We start from the raw sequence: 18,949 nt of genomic DNA, 5'->3' as shown, positions 1-18,949 counted from the left end.
CTGGCGGGACACGTTGCACAGTAATGACGGCTGATACGAACTCGCGCATGCAAACTTTTTACCCTATCTCGGTTAAGGGGCACTTAGCAACGAAAATGCCGCCCAAAAGGCAGAATTTCTATCGTTATAACCGATTAGCGGTGAATAATATATCCTTATATATGTTTTTTTTTTCTCATAGCCCTAATGCGTAAGTTGATACTCTGAAGTCGACTCATTGATATACAGTCGTCAACCATTTATTCGGACCTCACGGGGACTGCGGAAATGTCCGAATAAACAGGTGTCCGAAAAAGCAGATTAAGAGAAAAAAAAAAAAAGGAAATCCTTTATTTCCACACATTTATTCGGGCTCGGCAGTAGGCTTGAAGAAATCGTGAATGCTCCATTCCACGCTGTTCTGTTTACGCGCAATCAGATAAGCCTGAATCTTGGAGAGGGTCGTACGGTCACTATAGGTGGCTGAAAGCAGTCTTGTACACGCTCCACATGCAATGGCAGCGTAGCACATGGTGCATCATCTTCTGACTCGGAGTCATCGTCTGGCGGTGCAGCAGAAACCTGATGAATGATCTCGCCATCGTCGAGTTCTGCGCATGTCAGTACAGCAGTGTCAGCACCTGTGAAACTGTCAAATGAGACAGTGTTCGCAATGAAACCACTGCGCTGGTCTGGGCAGAACATTTTCGGCGTCAATAGGGAACACATCGGAAGGCAACAAATCATAGGCTTCCCGGCACCCACTTGCCGGCATTCCCCAGCGCAGTCTGCGCGGGCACTGTCGGCGCCATTAGACACTTGACGTGATGTTTCCGTATGCTGCGTTAGATCACCGCAACCTCGACACAGCACACAAAGCAAACATCACCACGCCGTCAAGCTGAAACCAGTCGCACAAACGAAAAACGTGGCCTACTTGCAGCGCCATGCACGAAGAAAGAAACAAATAAGCTGCTGGATTGTCTTGACATGGCTTACTAAGCTGAGACCGGAACTGCTGTAGCTACAAACCAGGCAGAAACGATGATGATGAGCGAGGATTTACAGTAGCGCCACTTTGTGGGGCAACAAGGAGGCACCGTTCAAAACAAAAATGGCGTTCAGCAAGTCGAACCATGCACCAGTCAGAGTCGGTGCATGGTGCTCTCAATCGAGTTGGCTCAAGGAGTGTCCGAAAAATCAGACGAGAGGTTGCAAGGTGTCCGAACTTTCGGCAGTTGTTAGACATTATGGTCTACGGGGAGAAGCAAACCGAATAATCGAGCATGCCCGAATTTTTGGAGTTCGAAAAATCAGTCGGCGACTGTATCTGATATATCGTTATATGTGGTACCATTATAAGTGGATTGCACAGTATGTGCTGACCAGATCACAGGCAAGCGTACATGTGCGCAGAAACGCATTGACAAACTTTGCTTTTATTCTTGGACAATCCCTTTCGGGGACATTTTGCATGACCAGCACCGGACATGCTGACAGGCGATAGCGTTCCTGGCACAGTGCCATGAATGCCGACACAGCTGATGCTAGCGACGTGAAATCCCATGAAAGTGACTGTATCCCTGAAATGGTAATCCGAGAATATGGCACACTTTTTTACCCATTCATGGATAATGTCACTTGTGTTCTGGCATATTAGGATATTTTGGACTTTTGATCATTTGCGACTTTTAGGCAATCACCATCAAGCCCGAATTATTGGTCAGCGATGTATAGATAACGTGAAGTTGAGATTATTAAGCCATGTGGACGATGCATGTCTGCAAACCACTGCGGCCACATGCATATTGCGCAATAGCTAATTTTGGTGCACTTCAGCACAAAATCACGTTTTTTTATCAGGATGGCACACGAAATCTTGTTTGGCACAATTTGGCACATTTGGTGCAGAAATGAGAGCACTTCAATTAAAACCGCAACGAACAGATAGCCGACCAAAATGGCTGGTGTTTTGTTTATTGCGTTTCTAATGAATACCCTCTTTTGGAAGCACAATAACAGAAAGTGGACCTGCAAATGCCCTAACGAGAAAACAACAAATGATATAGATTTCGTACTATTTGTCAACCCCACCATTGTGCAGGATGTAGAAGTGTTATGTAGGGTAAAGGGCAGTGATCATAGGTTAGTGAGGACAACCATTGCTCTCAATTCGAGAGAAAGAGCAAAGTTAGGAAACAGGCCAACCTTGACTCAGCCAGGGGAAAAGCAGATGAATTCAGGCTAGTGTTAGCAAACAAATCGGCGGCTTTAGAACAGAAAGGTCAAGACAAATGAGATAATGAATTAAACCATAAATTAAATAATTAAACTCAATTAAATTCTGAGGTTTCACTTGCCAAAACCATGATCTGATTATGAGGCATGCTGTAGTGGGGGTCTCCAAATTATTTTGACCACATGGGGATTCCTTAACATGCACCTATGTACAGCGCATTAAGCAAGTAGCCAGGGTTTTTTTTTTTTTTTTGAGGGGACCCAAGCCTTTATTAGTCTGAACAAACTGGTTACACACACACACACACACACACACACACACACACACACACACACACACACACACACACAAGCGCGCGCGCACACACACGCACGCACACATGCACACACACATCACATAATTCAAACATGTTTTTGGGGTGGCATAATGTTCCGTACAACAAGTTCACTTGCTGAAATGTTGGCTCCCGCTTTTATCTTGTTCTCGTTTTGCTCACTGTCACAATGGAACGCTACATCCAATATATAGTAATTTATAAACTCTTCGTGCTTGCCTTTTCTTATATGTTTCATGTGCTTTTATACACAGTTGAACCTCAGTCATACATGCTGGAAAAAAAAAAAAAAAAAAAAACGGAAGAACCAATGTACTAACGTCCAAAGTAACTAAAGAATTTGGCAAACTGAACCGTTGAATGACTGTTCAGCTGCTCATCTCTCAAGCATGCAGAATAAGTGGCGTGGCACACTGAAGTATAGTAAAACCTCGGTAATTTAAACTCAGTTAATATTTTAGTTATATTGAAGAATTTGACTGATCTCATTATAACGAACCTACATACAACTAATTCTTTGATATTCCTAAGTATTTCTATTCCCCGCCGTTCCTCCATAGAAGCCCATGTATTTCTGATCTCTATGTAACAAAGTGGCGGCGGGAAACACCCTCGAAATAACAAATTCCCTTCACTGACTACCTTTGCCCTAATTTTGCCCCAAATTTTGTTATTTTAACGTGAGCAGCATTTCCTGCGGTTGCCCCGCCACCGCCAGAGCGCAAAACGGTGTCATTGCACTTCATGCGCACATAGTAGCCCTGGCAACAGTGTAAAGCTTCCGCAGAGGGCCGCCGGCGCAACACGCAGGGAAGCACGGCGCAACACTCAAGAAAGTATGGCGCAACATGCCCTGTCCACAGCAAGGCTTCCGCAGAGTGCCTTGGCACAGAGAGTAGGGAGGGACGACGCTTGTGCCTGCCCGTGTCGCCCAGTAAAGCACCCCGTGTCCTTGAGCTGGCCGAGAAAGAGTGTGATTGTGAAGAGGCGCTACATATGCATTGAGGCATCCCCTGTGTCCCTTGAGCCGGCCGGCAACGCGATCCTTGATGATAGTGATCTAAAGAAGGGAAAGACACTTGATTCTGCAACCCATGAGAGAACACGGCGAAGCGTCGCTGCGCCCATGTCATTTCCTCCTCCCTTCAAACATCCCGCCGCTCGTTCTAAGTAACGTTGCTGCCGCTTGCAGGTTGCCAGCAACGCCACTCTTTGGTAGCTACAGAAGTCTCTGCACTTCACTTCATTAACCTGACACCAGGTGACACTACTAAGAAGAAAAGGACTGTTTTTTGTGTCTCGTGGAGTCGTGGTCACTCTTGGCCTCTTCCTTTTTGACGCTGCGTGCTCGTACGAGTCGGCTCTTGTGCACACAAATCCAGTCCCTTCGGTGTATAATTCCAAGGATGTGTGCCTCGAAGAAGAAACGTAAAATATTGACTCTTGAAGACAAAATGGCCATCTTGGACGCTTCTTTTGGAGGCGAAAAAAAGAAGGATGTAGCTGCCAAATTAGGCACCCCAGCTAGTTTTCTGTCTACAATTCTGAACGCAAAAGATGCGATTCACAGTGCAGTGGAGTCGGCTACCGACTGCAAGAAGAAGCTGAAGCCATCAACATACTCCGATGTCGACAAAGTGGTGTTTACTTGGTTCATGGACATGAGAGCACGAAATGTTCCTATCAGAGGCGCTGTTTTGCAGCAAAAAGCAAGGGGTTATGCCTGTATCTTGGGCTGCAATGATTTAAAAGCAATTAATGGGTGGCTTCAAGGCTTCAAAAGCAGGTATGGAATCGTCGGCAAAGTAATTAGCGGTGAGTCCTCCTTTGCGGACAGCGATGATGCCGCTTCTTGGATTGAGCACAAGCTACCAGGCATTTTGGAGCGTTACGACGTGTGTGATACATACAACGCTGACAAGATGGCCCTTTACGAGTTGCTCCCAAACCGTACCCTTGCGCTAAAAGAAGATGTCTGCCACGGCGGCAAGCAGAGAAAACATCACTAGTGATGCAAGCGACAAGCGAGTTCCACTGGTTATCGGCAAAAGCGTCCGACTCAGGTGCTTTAAAGAGACACACAGAATGCCTGTGAAATACGAGGCAAATGCGAAATCATAGATGACATGGGGCATATTTAATGACTGGTTGAGAGAGTTCGACAAAGTTATCAAGAAACAAAGCCGGAGAATTTGTCTATTCGTAGACAACTGTACTGCGCACCATGGTGGAGGCCTCGAGCTGTCTAACATTGAACTCCAGTTTTTACCTGCGAACTGTACCTTGTTCATTCGGCCCCTTGACAGAGGAATTATTAACAGCGTTAAGTGTTCCTACTGGCGTCGACTAATCCAAAGGCTGCTTCCGAACATTCGTCCTTAGTGGGAAACAAAGGTGGACATCTTTCAAGCAGTTCAGATGCTTGAAGCATCCTGACGGGAAAAAAAGTGCAGACATTATTATGAACTGCTTCAGCAAGGCCCGGATCACAAAAGAGGTTCAGGCTGCGGAAACTGACAGTGGAGAGGAAGAGCTTTAGGGCCCGCCTGATCTCGCCAAAGCTTGGGTTTCACTGTGCGTGAATGGAGCAGACTCGAACAATGTGCAGCTTTGCGATTTTTTGCATGCGGACGACTACATCGCCAAGATATCTCGGGTGAGGAGCTGGTGGAAAGTATCCATTATCAAAGTGACGACGACATATCGTCGGAGGTCGACTCATCACGTGCTTTCCTTTCCGTGAAGAAAGTTTTGGATGCCATTGACGTTTTGTGCCGCGTCGTGGGCTCGCTAGACGATGATGCAACACCGTTGTGTACCTTGATGTCTTACGAGCCTTCAGTGTTGCTGTCCCTCATAAACAAGCAACAGAGCAAAATACAGTAAAACCTCGTTAAAACATGCCCGCTAGCACTAGTTTCGTTTTAAAAGTAGTAAAGTCAAATCCTCGACTGAGCGGCCATTGAAAATAATGAGTTTTGTATCCGCCTAAACCGTACCAGCTTATTGCGTACGTAGTGGTCAACTCATAGTGTTTCCAGTTTTCCTCGCGCAAACACGGCGGTGCGTCGTCTCCATCGGGCAGCCTAGCAGAACAAGCCTCAGTGATCTGAACGGCCTCCAAGCGCCCTGTGAGTTTGCGCGTGAAGCCACATCAACAACATCATGTCGGTGCCGTGCCAGACAGCGTTGTGGTGTTGTGCAATCATGGACTCGTGTTGTGCCAAAGCTCGGATAAAAAGGGGCCGGGGGCTCAGCATAGAAGAAAAAAATAGACATCGTTCATGCTATGTTCATGCTATCGAACGAGACACTAAGAAGTCTGCGCTGGCACGCGACAGGGATCTGCTGTTGACTACGGTGTGTGGAATTCGGGATGCGAAGAAGTTGCTCAGCAGCACTGCGGCGACCACGAAGAGATGTCGGCTACGAGGTTCGACTTTTCGCCATCATTGCCTCTGTTGTTGCCGAAGTGTCGACTAGCGACAGTGATGAGGACGACACAGAAAGCGACAGCATTGGCGATTCAGGCCCGACAGTGGCAGAAGCTGCGCCTTACGCCAGCTTCACGAATGCAATCGTCGTGACGAGAACAGCACCCCGCAATGAAAACGGCCCCCCGCGACTTCTGCAGCGCTACTGCGCACGTGCACGGAAAAAAAGTAACGCCAACAAGGAATCGGCCACGCGAGTGTTTGCCGAGTAGAGGGGGCTGGCTGAAAAGCTGGCACGCAGCTTCAGTAAGTTTGAGGCTGCTGTTGTGTTCCTGGGCCGCCATGGCATCAAATGAAAATAACACTTTTGTTGCGCGAAGTGAATAAACACTGCATGTTTTTTTTCCCCCTTTCGTCGCACTCTCTCCGAGTTCTGTGTTCCGTTTTCGACAGGTAAGTGGGCGATCTCATGCTATTTCGGTTAAACAGTACTACCGCTTAGTAGGTACTTTTTCCGAGCTCCGGCCAACTACGGTTTAACGAGGTTTCACCGTATAACCAATAACGTGTCCGTGCGAAAGTGGAGAATGCGGCCAATGACTTTGCCAAGCAGCAGAAGCGCGAGTTGCCACAACCTTCAAGTGTCGCTGGCACGAATTCTAAATTCAAGGGAATGTTTCTGGATGTGGAGTTCGGCCATAATTGCTCATTTTTACATTAGTTTTCTACTTTCAACCAGTACAATGTGGGTGCACGTTTGCTGTAATCAGGCAAGTACTACAAAATAATTTAGCGGTGTGTTTTGGCGTGTTTTTCTACCTCTTCCTATATTTAACCCACCGGATAATTGCATCTATTTCGTTGGTCTTGTCAGGGTCGACTTAACAGAAGTCGACTACACTTAGGAATTCTGATATCACTTGAAAGAAGTTACTTTTGAACCTAAGAGTACATCAAATGAAACCTGACGGCTGCTGTAGCATAATTTCCTGAGAAGGGGCTTCCAGGACTTTCAAGAAGCAGAAAGTGTGCGGAACTCCGCGTATAGAAGCAGGAGAAAGCAACTTTGAAAGGGATTAGGAAGACGAAAACTCCAGGCGATGCTTATATTTTTCCGGGAACATGGTTCGATACCTGTCGGACAGGCCTTGTACAAATGTTTCTTCGTGCAACAACGTGGTGCAGAATCGGTATTATTTTGCGGTGATGTACAGTGCAGTCCACTGTTAAAGGGAGCACATAAGTGTAGAGCATGTGCAAATTTCTTGGAAGTGTACAATTCCCTGGCTATGCAGCAAATCTACAATGGCGCGGGGCCCTTTAATTAACTTCACCTTAATTAAAACCAAAAGTATCCCACCAAACATTGAGGGTCCGACTCCCAACAAAGGTCGTGGGTACGTGCACCCTAACTCTTTGCCTACTGTAGACGAACTGAGTTAGTCCACGCGGTTTGTACTGTTCCCACCGAAGATGAGCTGGGCTTGCCCACGCTGAAACAAGCGTTTGTGGCTGCCGCAGTCGAGCTACCTTGATAAATTTTGCTTAGTTCTCTTTGACTTCAGTAGATGGCGCAATAAAAAAATTAAAGACGGACTAAAAACTTGCATTTTGATGGAGAAATGTTTTGATGCTGGCAACTTCGATTTAAAAATAGCATCCATCTCTGCGCATGCGCGTGTGGGCAATGACTGCGCTTCAGGAAAAAAAAAAAAAAAGAATGATGCTTGTTTGCGGAGGTGTTGTTGGACTTGGACAGTGAAGAAGTAGTTTGGTTCTCCTTCGAGAGTGGCAGCAACGATATTGAGCAGCATATCTTCCCTGAATCATTGGGTTCGGATGACAACAGCGTTTCGATGTGTCTGCACTATTCTGTGCTTTGATATGTAGAACACCAAGTCTTCAATTTAAGGATCTGATATCCCTTGCCACAAGTACGAGCTCCGCTTGTCACAGTATTGTATTTGAAATTGCAAAGAGACACTTCTTGCACCGAGGACTACAGAAACTTGGAGACTCTTTGCTGTGCAGTGCAGTGAAGCCAATCCATTCTCCATATTAAAAAAAAGTATTTTGCATGTACTTTACAAATAAAGTGCCTTTGAGGGTTTTTTTGTTTCAAGAAACGTAGAATTAATTAGGCAAATAAAAAAATGGTATTTTTATATTATTCACGCTAAAAAAACTATGTAGGGAAAGGGTTCATTAACTCTGCCATAATTAACGCCACCTTAAAGGGCCCCTCACCAGGCCTCATAGCAAATGTTGGTTATATGTTGGAAGTCGTTACATGTGTCCTCTAGGAATCATTCTGCCAGAAAAAAATTTTTCAAATCGGCTCATTAATAGCTGAGATAGAAGTATTTCAGTGTCGCAAACCCATGATTTCAGAAGGCGAGCTCCAGTACGTAGCGAGACACTCTCCCCACTCGCCCTGTCTAGCCTCCACAAGCGAATTTCCTTCCCTGAATTCTCTCATACCAGACCTCGAGGATTGCGTGACGCACACGTCACGGCCCCGCTTTCATTTTTCTTTTCTCCTCGCTTTCCTTTTTTCCGGTGCTGCGTACTTCTGCTGACGGCGTCGCGCACGATTTTGCGCACTGTGCATAAGGACACATGAATAGAGGTATAATTCAGTGCTACACGAATACTGAGGCAGAACAAGCTGTTCACAGAGCATGATCATGCGCTGGAACACGGTAGAAAATGACATAGTTTCGGTACCTACGCACGTGACTGCACGACCGGGGGAACAAGCAGACGAAGCGGAAGTACATCTCTCTTGCTTTGGTGCGAAGTAAAACACGCAGACATTCCATCTGTGTGTTTTATTATTTCTCTAAACTTCAATTTGTCAACAACAGATCACACAAATAACAGATGTTGCCTCAAATAATTCTCGAAGTCGCGTGTCACCACGAGCAACGTCACAATGCGGACACGACTACGTCACCATCCGGTTGGCGCGTGGTCGCCGCGAGGGAAGGGGAAAACGGCGTTTGGATTGAAATTTCAAACCTTTCCATGGCGCGTAGCGATGTAATTCTTTGCAAACACGATTGTTAGCGCACATTCTATGCTCTGCGCTTCTCAGCTCAAAATGACCAGACCTGGTCAGGGGCCCTTTAATTAACACCAAAGGTCATGAGTTCAAGTGCCTTATTTAACTCTATTTTAATTAACTGTGCCTTAATTAACTTCACCTTAAACCAAAGGTCCTGGATTTGACTTCCACCTAAGGTCAAGGGTTCGATGACTTTGGCCCCGCCAACGCCAGATTTTCTGCCTCATGAGCCATATAATGCTTTTGCATTAAAATTTCTTTTTTGCAGTAGAAAGATGCATGTATGATAAGTTGTATGGTTGCAAGCAGACTTTTAAATGGTGGCTTCTAATATTAATTATTTTGCTCACTCTCTTGATAGTTTGTTTCCACACTGCAACAAGTGAAGTTCAGAGTATTATAATGGCACTTATATAGACTACTTTTAAAAGAATGCTAGCTTCATTGCATTCTTCACATTTCGGGCCATTGACCCATGCATTAAAATTAAATTGTTATTTCGCCATTTTCTCATGCCTGAAACAATGGTATGTGATTTTTAATTATCTCAGAAAATAAATGGCCTATACAAGGAAATAAAGAAAGGTTGAAATTAGCATGGAAAACTGAACAAGTATGTATAATTTCATCAAGATTTCCACTTTTGCTGGAGGCATTGCTTAGACGACATTTAAATAAGACCACCTGGTAGCAACTGTGCTTAGTCTTGCTTAAAGCATGCTACATTTTGAGCAAGATTGTGGGCTGCTTGCTGGAACATTTGCCTGTGAAATGTTCAAGTTTATTTGCCATATTGATAACACAGAAGGTGCAACCTGAAGCACCATGACAATATGAACACAAGTAACATTCCCCTCTCCCACCGGACACGGCAAAGAATGTAACTGCCCTCTGGTGTGCATGGGATTGCTCTCAAGAAACAAGGTGGTAGATGACCATTTAAGAAGTTACAGACATGCCATGCTGCACAATTAATATAGGCGAAGTTCTGTTGTTTGCATTCCCTTGTTATTCCCAAACCATATCTAAAAGCAAACCCACTCAGCTAATACTGTATTTACACGATTGTAAGTCGACTACTTTTTTAAAATTTGAAAATCTGAAGTGGGGGGGTCGACTTACAATCGAAACCAAAACATGGCACCGCCAAAAAAGTGAGACCAACGGAAGCTACAACGTAGTTACAATTTTATGTTTGCTCTATGGCCCTACCCATGGCTTTTCGCTATCCCATGTATTTGTTCGCTTTTTGGAAGGGTTTTTCAACATTTTTGAGAGTTTTACAGTGCACGCATGAGTGCATGCAACGCTTAAGCTGGAGAGACACGGTACGATTCGGCGTCCAATCCGACATGCGGTGCCGAATGCTCCGGCATTCGTCATGCGATGATTCGGGGCACACGGTGTGTGCATCCGAAAGATTGAGCGCCACGTAGGCTTCGCCCAGATCCAGCCCCCTGGCTTGACTTCGTATCCACGTAGAGAAACGCAATATAAACAACTCTGCACAACACTGCTTTGCCTTACACGAACACTGTCAATAAAATTATGCCCCTGCGAGTGACAGAACACTTCACGACGGCGCGTTGTCCACTGACGGCTCCGCTAACAGCCAGCAATAGGGCCGGTATGCGGAAGCTGCGGCCGACGGCGCTTGCGATCCAGCCCGAGCTCGTCGAAGAGTGCTTATATTTGCCGAAACAATTAACACTGTACATTTAGGTCACCCATAATTAAATACAATTGGTTTACTCGACGCAGTCGTTGCCAAGGGCAAACGTGCAATCGAAGCGAGCAGCCTCGCTCAGACGGTCGGTGTGTGTTGTCTGCCTGCGAAATGCCCTTGCGTCGCGGCTCCCGATCTCGCCAGTAGCTTGGTGCTAGTGTACTAGGCACTGCTTTGCATAACAGGCACACGTTTGAGATAATTTTACAGAACTGGTAACTATTTCGTGTCGGAAACAAACTGCAGCAGGCAAGGAAAATAAAAAAGACGGCGAGAAACCGGCCAGCCAGCGCCGCCTCCGTGGAGGGAATGTCAGAGAACGTCACATGCCAGCCGCACTGTCATTGGCTGTGGCCAAATGACAGTGCGGTTGTCGGACGCGTCGGACGATGAAAGTCTGCCCGGTTTGTCGCACGCCAGACGTCCAATCCGGCGCTTCGGCACAGCAAAACACCTCGATTCCGGCTGCCGTTCCGGTGCGTCGGACGCCGGATCGGATCGTGTGTCTCCCGCTTTATGGGGGGATGTCGATAGTTGATGGAAGCGCCGCTATTCCCATTCGCGGTGGCACCCTCAGAGCGGCAGCGCTTGCGGAAAGTATCAGTAGTAGTAGACACCGCTGGCGGGTTTCTCTTCCCCTGTTGCACTAAGCTTTCTCTATAGTTTGATGAAAGGCATTGGTTTGACGCGTTCCACTTGACTGCGGGCTACATGCTACTTCTATGCATCCTTAGTCGTCATGAGTACTATAGGCGCACTAATCATTCGGCACTCGTTCACAGCAGCGTTCAAGAGGGCTGCCATCCTTTACCCCGAAGAAACAAATCACTGGGCAGCGGGCCGCAAGTTCGATGTTTCTGAACCGATGGTGCGAGAGTGGCGACTGCAACGAAGCGAAATTTTCACCTGTGACGGCAAGTGAAAAATTTCCCACATGCCGAAGTCTGGACACTTTCCGGAGCTGCAGGCTAAGCTTGCGGCGTAGGTCACTGAAATGCGTGATCGGTGCCTGCCAGTGAAGTGCGACATGGTCATGAAACAAGAGCGGACCTTTGCCTTTTAAGGACCTGCTCCGCTGTGAGTACAATGAGTGGCTGGCGGCAGAAGACCGCGAAATTACGCCAACCGGACCTGTCAAAAGAGCCTCCCTGACGGTTGTGTGTGGTTGGGTGCATTCGGCGTGGGCTGCTGTTCCATAAGATGTCGTGGTGCAGTCGTTTGCCAAATGTGAAATTTCGCTGGACCACGACGTGCTGTGGGACCGTAGCAACGATGACGATGGCAGCACTAGTGAAGACGAGTAGTCCAGTGGCCATGTCAGCTACTAATAAATTTTCGTTACCGAATGTGCCCTCGGGTATGCTCTCTTTTTTTTTCCTGTCATGTGATATGGGGAGGTCGACTTACAATTGTGTAAATACGGTAGTAAGTACTTCTGTCCATCTTCACTTACATCCTTTGTGGTTTCTTTGTTCTGCAGTTTACAAGTACAAAATGTGAACTTGCCTGCCACAACATTTTCATTACCACAGTCTACACTGTCAAAATTCAACAATAAGTGTTTCAAGCACCTACTCTAACCAACACTATAGAGAATCATACCTGCCAACCAGTGAACATTGCAAGGAAGAGGGGTGAAAGCAAGCCTTTTATTAAAGTTTGCTCTGAGCACACACCTTTATGAGATACACATGCACTTTATTATAGCTCATCTACCTTTAGACTGACAAGCAACACATAGTTTTTAGATCACACTGACATTTTCAGTAACTTTGTTGTTGCCTATTTTGCCTGCTTTGGGAACTTCTCTGAATAAGCTTGCTCGAAGCAGGTACCTCTCTAGTATATGGCGACTACAGTGTTGCCACAAAAGGCCGACACACTTCTTTCTTGTACGCATATACGTTTTTTTTTGTGATCTTGCATCACCTTATCCTTTCAACTTTAAAGCTTTTCGCGAACTAAACTAAAACTTGATGCAACATTTGTAAAATCGTAAAACGAGTTAAAATTTGTAGGATTTATTAAAAATTTGGGAGAGCTGCCAGGTATGAAATACTATGCAAATTTATCTGCATGAAGCTAAAGCAAGATAATGAAATGCATAGTCTGGCTATTCCATTTTCAACTGGTCATTTCAATGCACTGGCAGTGCTACAAGTTATAAAAGACAGCTTTATTGCCACAATATGCCGATTTGGCAATGATGACCTGGCTTGTCTCTGCAGTTGCTCTCTGCAAAGCACACTGCCAGGGAAGCAGTGTGCTGCCAACACGCAAGCTCGCCCTACAGGTTCAAGACAACAAGGCGCACCTGTCGCTCCGCATGGTCAGCCTGCCAGCCTGTGACATGCTCAATGAGTGACTCGTTGTAGTAGTTGGCCAGTGATGGGGTCAGGCTGGGGGCCGAGGGCTTGAGCACGGCAGATACAAGCGAGCCTGTGCCGCTGAGGCTGTGCAGACTGCTCACGCTGGAGGTTGGGCTGTCTCTCCTGCACACACCATCGGAACGTGTCACATGGCCATCAAATGAGAAATCCCATACATTTGTCCAGTGTATTTTACCTGTTCCAACATTCAGCTGTTGAATGGGGCAACCAAGAAAGCACCCTCGGCAATGGGTGTCACATTTGATGTATTATATTCCTCCACCCAACCTACACTCCAAATTATGGCACTTGGAGAACGACATGTCATATAGACAAGTCACATTCAAATGTTGTGGCATGCAACCTGAAAGGGGGCATATCAGAACCACTAATAGAAAAGGCAACTATGGCATCCAAGGGCAGAAAAACTTCCTGCCCACTCAAAAACATATGCCTCTGCAAATGGGCAGTTCATTTTCTGCCACAGTTCTCAATGAAGGCATCATGGCATCCTCCAATGGCACAACACATGCATTTAATGCACTCACTGTTGCAAATAAGAAGAGGATGGTGGTACTGCTCATGGGTATCATCATCTCTGGCCTTCACCAACCGGATTTCGCATCAGCTATGGTCTCGCACACTACTGCTGGTGCTGTGAAACCTGTGAAACATGGGAGGTGCTTGCCATCCTGAACAGCTGATGATGGAGCACATGGCATGCTTGATGAGATCACTGCCTGCTATGGAACAGCCATTGGTAGACTAATGGAGATGTGCATACTTGCTTGCCTCGAAGCAATCTACATCATTGTGGCCTGTGCCTTGCAGCAATGGCTTCATCAGAGCTGCTGTGTAGTAGCAAAGTACTCTCACATTAAAGAGCAGTTTTGAAGACGGGCAGGTGCAATACCATATATTTGACGATGACTTCCAATTAGAGAAAGACTTCAAGAGGCATTTGAGTAGAAGGTGAATCCATAGCCAATACCCTCACTTTATTTTTTGGCTCGTGGCAAGACCACACAAGCACCCAGTTGAAGCAAATGAAATGATACAGAACTTCTGTGCCGATTTTGTCATCAAAGTGCAATGAAGAAACTCCCATCTCAGCAGCTGTGTGTGAAAATGGGCAGAAAAACAACACTGTAACAAGATGCTCTAGATGGGCATCTTATTACAATGCCCACATGCTCTACGTGGTTTTCAGTAGTTTTGTGCAGCACTGTTGAAGCTACAGGCATTTTTGACCAACCAAGGGAACAAACACATCTTAATGTTGCCATGCCCTCTCTGCTAGCGGTGAGTGCTACAGCGCAAGCAGTGACAGTACAGTGGAATCTCGTTGATACGATTCTCACGGGCACCGAAAATAAAAACTTATTATCCAAAAATCGTATTATCCAAAACGGACTCCAAAAGATCGCGAATAATACATACTTGGCACAGAACTTGCTTTTATTAAGGGGGGAGGCTACCCTGGAGACCGAACTTTCTTATTTTTTAAGATATCCAGATGAAACTTTCAGGATATGTTCACACCACCGAACTATGAGGAACTGCAAAGTTTCATGAAGATATGTTTATTAGTGCCAGAGTTATTGAGGTTTAACTAGGTGATTCATGTATATGCCTGAGGAAAAGCCTGGAGAAATGCCAGGACATCGTAGGAAGCTGAAATTCACTGTGATGATTCCTTGATAGATATCCCAGGGGGCTAAAGAGCCCTTTTCTTTAATTTCCCCTCCAAAAAATTTTAAGACAACTTTGAATTTGATGTAGCCAGTAATGACCACATTCATCAAAAATTAATTGCTTATTATAAATTAACTCCACCAACTTTCAAAAAAAGAAGCCTGTTACCCCCTGGCAAAGTCACTCAGGAACAGAATAAAAAAAACGGCATACAAATCTGAAAAGCGGTTCTTGAGATATCGCCTTACCTAGCACCACTACTAGCGAAAAAACACATTCCGAGAAAACAGGCCTTAAAGTTGAACACGTGTTTTTTTTTTATTAGAAAGCTCCTGCGGAGCTTCTAATTAGCTCTTGCGGCTCCAGGCACACTCAGTGTGTCGGATTTTCGACTGGCGACAGCCGAAAGCACAGTTTCGCCGCTGAAAAGCGTCTACGCAGTCGGCACTCGCTGCGGAAGATAGGAAGTTCGATGCTCGTACAAGACGCATATCGCGCTCCCGTGCACCGAACATCTGCACTGTCTTGGGCTTTGCCGGCATCGCGTGCAGCGATGAACTAGCGAAAAAAAAAGAAAGCTGAGCAAATAATCTAAAAGATAGCGCTAGGCGATGAACAGCTCGAAAGCAGGCGAGCAAGGGACGCGAGCGCGCCATCACAGGGAGGAGCCGCCGCCGCCCGCGCAGCAGCCAATGGCAGGCGCGCTTTAGCCCGCGGGATTTGAGCAGCCGCCGCCGCCGGCGCAGCAGCCAATGGTAGGCGCGCTTTACCCCGCGGGATTTGAACGCGCTGCTCCGGCCAATCAGCGCTCCGCATCACATCGCGGAAAAACGCCAATAGCGCCTCAACCGCGCCGACGATGCGGTGCGTTTGGTGTTCGAGCTTGCGAAAATTGCTCCCAGAGGCCACCACACTGCTGCAGGCGCTGTGCAGAAGCACGGCCGGACTCTAGCCGAGCCGAGCCAGGCCAAGCCTCGAGCATACAAAGCGCGCGTCGCCGCGTCTTTAGTCCGCCGTGCCTGTCGTTTCGCTCGATGTTAATTTCAGTAGCTCTGCCCACCCGCTTCAAAGGACTGGCTCTGATGTTATCATCATACAGAAGACGTTTCCGGGATCGTATTATCCAAACCGACGTGGAAATACGATCGTATTAGCCGTACAAAAATGCATTTACCTCTATAGGGCATCGGCCGGGAACGAAAAAAAAAAACGTATTATGCCGAAAAACGTATTTAGCCGAATCGTATCAACGAGATTTCACTGTATCTACTAAGACTGCAACTGTGCAGTGTTGTGATAGCAGCAGTAGAAAATTTGTTCCATACTTGCTTTGATACCAAAAACACCTGCGTCTTCAAGATATTTCGAGATACAGAAGAGGAGGAAGGTTGCAGAGATGACGGAAGCGGAGGGCTCAGAGGGAGCACCTGGCCAGCGTGTTACACGGAATGGTGGCGCCATCTCTTGATCCTTCTTGTTACGTCCATGAATTTGTGCACATTTACCACACTGTTCCAAGCATCTTCAACGTCAACGTATTTGTTTCTTTTACTTAAAAGAGCAACTCGGAACGATACCACATAAGCAAGTCTATGGATGCCATTTTTGCGAAGGGCGAAGCACTACCCAGGAGGGATTCCTCCATGGTGTTGTGGCTGTGCCAACTACACGTATGAATTTAACCACTATCAAATCAATTAATTGTTTGTAATCTTTAAATTCAAATTAATGCCGGCAGCATTGCATTAATTTTTTTGTTCTCTGCATGTTTTCATTCAACAAGTGGAGAATTCTATTTTCAGTACCTTAGAGCCTCAATAAATATTTTATTAAAGAACGAAGCAAAATCACGCAATTAATCGCCCTGCGACCTGCAGAGAAGCTTCCAAGTAAATGCCTGTCAACAAGACTATTTGTCAAGGCCATTTAGTCGTCCAACAGGTTCCGAACTGTAGCACTACATCTCGTTGTGTAAGAATCTGCACTCACTAGTTGCAAAACCTTGGTTCTGCTGCAGGGAACTACCGACACAGAGTATAGCATCAATGACAGACTGGGCCACAGGAAAGGGCACTTGTAGTTTGGCCATGTCATTTAGATCTGCTGCTGTATCAAAAGATCTGGTCGAGGGAGCATCCAGTACCAGTCGATAGCCAAGTGCTGCTAGCACTGACATTCCTAACAAATAAAAAGGACTGCTTCAACAACAGCACAAAATGCAACTCTAGGAAGCAAAGTGGCAATGATAGAGGAGGACCTTCCTAAGAAACTTGCATGTGGCAGTGCAAACCTTTCAGCAAATCTGAAAGACATGTCCTTTGAGGAGACAATGGCAGCAATGCACAAAACCAGCAGGATTCATTCTGCTCCATCCTTGCATTTGCTGGATGCAGTGACCTTGTGAAATGCACCAGCAGAAGAGGCACTTCAGTTCTCAAAGGGCTGGCATGCATCTGGATAGGCAAGGCAGAAACCGAAAACGAGTGAGGAAAGCTCAAAGAGCGCGAGAGGTCCTCTTACCATGACTGTTAGAAGGAAAGGGCACAGACGCTTGAAGAACCGTCGGAGAAGGAAGCGCTTCCCTACATCAGGAGCTGATCTTAAGTACTAAGAGATGATGTGCGTACTACGGACCTCATTGAAGGAAATAGAAAGGTGGAAGACTTCTACGTATCCTTTCGATGCATTTTCATGAATGGAAACTTAAGTGCAAGGTATTAGACACAATGGCACTTGACCATTAATGGAAGCTGGCACGCACGCTTTGAGACCACACCTCAGACAAAGGTGGCTCCGTCAATATGGCAAAAGGTCATCAAGCAGCTGCAGCACACTGTGTGCGACTGTGAGTTGTAGATGGCTGGACAAGGCATTAGAAGGCACACCCGTGTACAGGAGACTGTGGACAATCTTACAGCATCGTCACGGGCATTGATGTTGGTTCAATTAAACCAAAAAAGGCCTCCATGGCCTTCTTTCACCAGGTTTCTCATCTGTCATGGCCCCCTCTGCAACACGTCTAATGTACAGTGGTTGTGGCACTTGCTTGATGCACAGCATGATTAGCATAAGCTTTATTTTTTCTAGCTGCCTCCCATTGTTAATGCACTTGTCATTACTACCATATTTACCCGAATTAATGTGTCCTTCTTTCCCCAACAAAATGCATCTGAAAACTGTCTGTGCGTTACAATTTGATATGTAACCTAAACCTCATTTGTGGCGTTCACAACAGCCTACTGTCATACCCATCAGAGGAAATGCCATCCCAATCACATTGAGTTTCCACCTCTGCCGAGGTGAAAAAACCGGCACCATAAAATGAAGGGGGGAGGGGGGGCGGTATTGTTATGAAACATATGGCAAAGATAAATACAAACAAAATGAGAACAATATAAAGTAGCAACACACCTAGTACAGACTTTGCATGATTGAATTTATTAGAACACATATAAAATTTGGAAATCTCATCTATCTAGTCCTGGGTTGTGTGGGCGCAGAAGCTGGAAGATTTTGCGCCTGTTTCGCGATAAGCATCCACAGTGGGTCATTGCCGACATATCAGAGAGAACAACAGGATGCGCTCAGACTTACAGGAGAAATAAAGCTTAGAAGGAAACAAAACAAACCGAAAAGATAAACAGTTCGGTATTACAACATGCCAGTGAAGAGGTTAAGTAGCTAAGAATGGACATGCTAGACAATTCAGTTGTCTAGTATGTATACCATGAATGCTCGAAAGGGGGTTTGCAATGAAGACACAATTTAGAAAGGAATGAAGGACCAGCAAATGACGTGTCGGTGGGGAGGTCACGCAAGCAGTTGGCACCGCATGAAATAAAAGCGGCTGTGCTGGCGGAAAACTGGCCAGGTGACCGGTTTTCCACCACCTGGTCGCCACCTCAGTCCCCACCTGGTCAGGACCCCACCCTGACATGTGTGGGGACTGAGGTGCCTTGCCGCGCCTCATACTCAGCTCACACATTGCGCTTAGCTCGATCTCCGGGAACCACTGCTGCGATTTCAACATGGCAGATACGGCTAGCGCGCCAGAGCTAATTTCCCGCACAAACCACACTTCTCCCTCCCAATGTCAAGGAACCAAG

At 46.3% G+C, this 18,949-nt stretch overlaps 1 protein-coding gene across 6 annotated transcripts in view; it reads right to left on the bottom strand.

The window, feature by feature from the left end:
* LOC139054438 (WW domain-containing adapter protein with coiled-coil-like) overlaps positions 1–18,949 on the bottom strand; it is a 436,373-nt gene that overhangs the window by 71,812 nt on the left and 345,612 nt on the right. For all 6 annotated transcript variants that reach the window (XM_070531403.1, XM_070531406.1, XM_070531400.1 and 3 more), the window contains one exon: positions 13,094–13,271. In XM_070531403.1, coding sequence (XP_070387504.1) covers positions 13,094–13,271 — 178 coding nt within the window. The remainder of the gene's footprint in view (positions 1–13,093; positions 13,272–18,949) is intronic.

This window comes from Dermacentor albipictus, chromosome 1, assembly GCF_038994185.2.
Source record: "Dermacentor albipictus isolate Rhodes 1998 colony chromosome 1, USDA_Dalb.pri_finalv2, whole genome shotgun sequence".
NCBI classification, from domain to species: Eukaryota; Metazoa; Arthropoda; class Arachnida; order Ixodida; family Ixodidae; genus Dermacentor; species Dermacentor albipictus.
The sequence above is the reverse complement of the archived record's forward strand: the minus strand, read 5'-3'. Positions and strand labels throughout refer to the sequence as shown.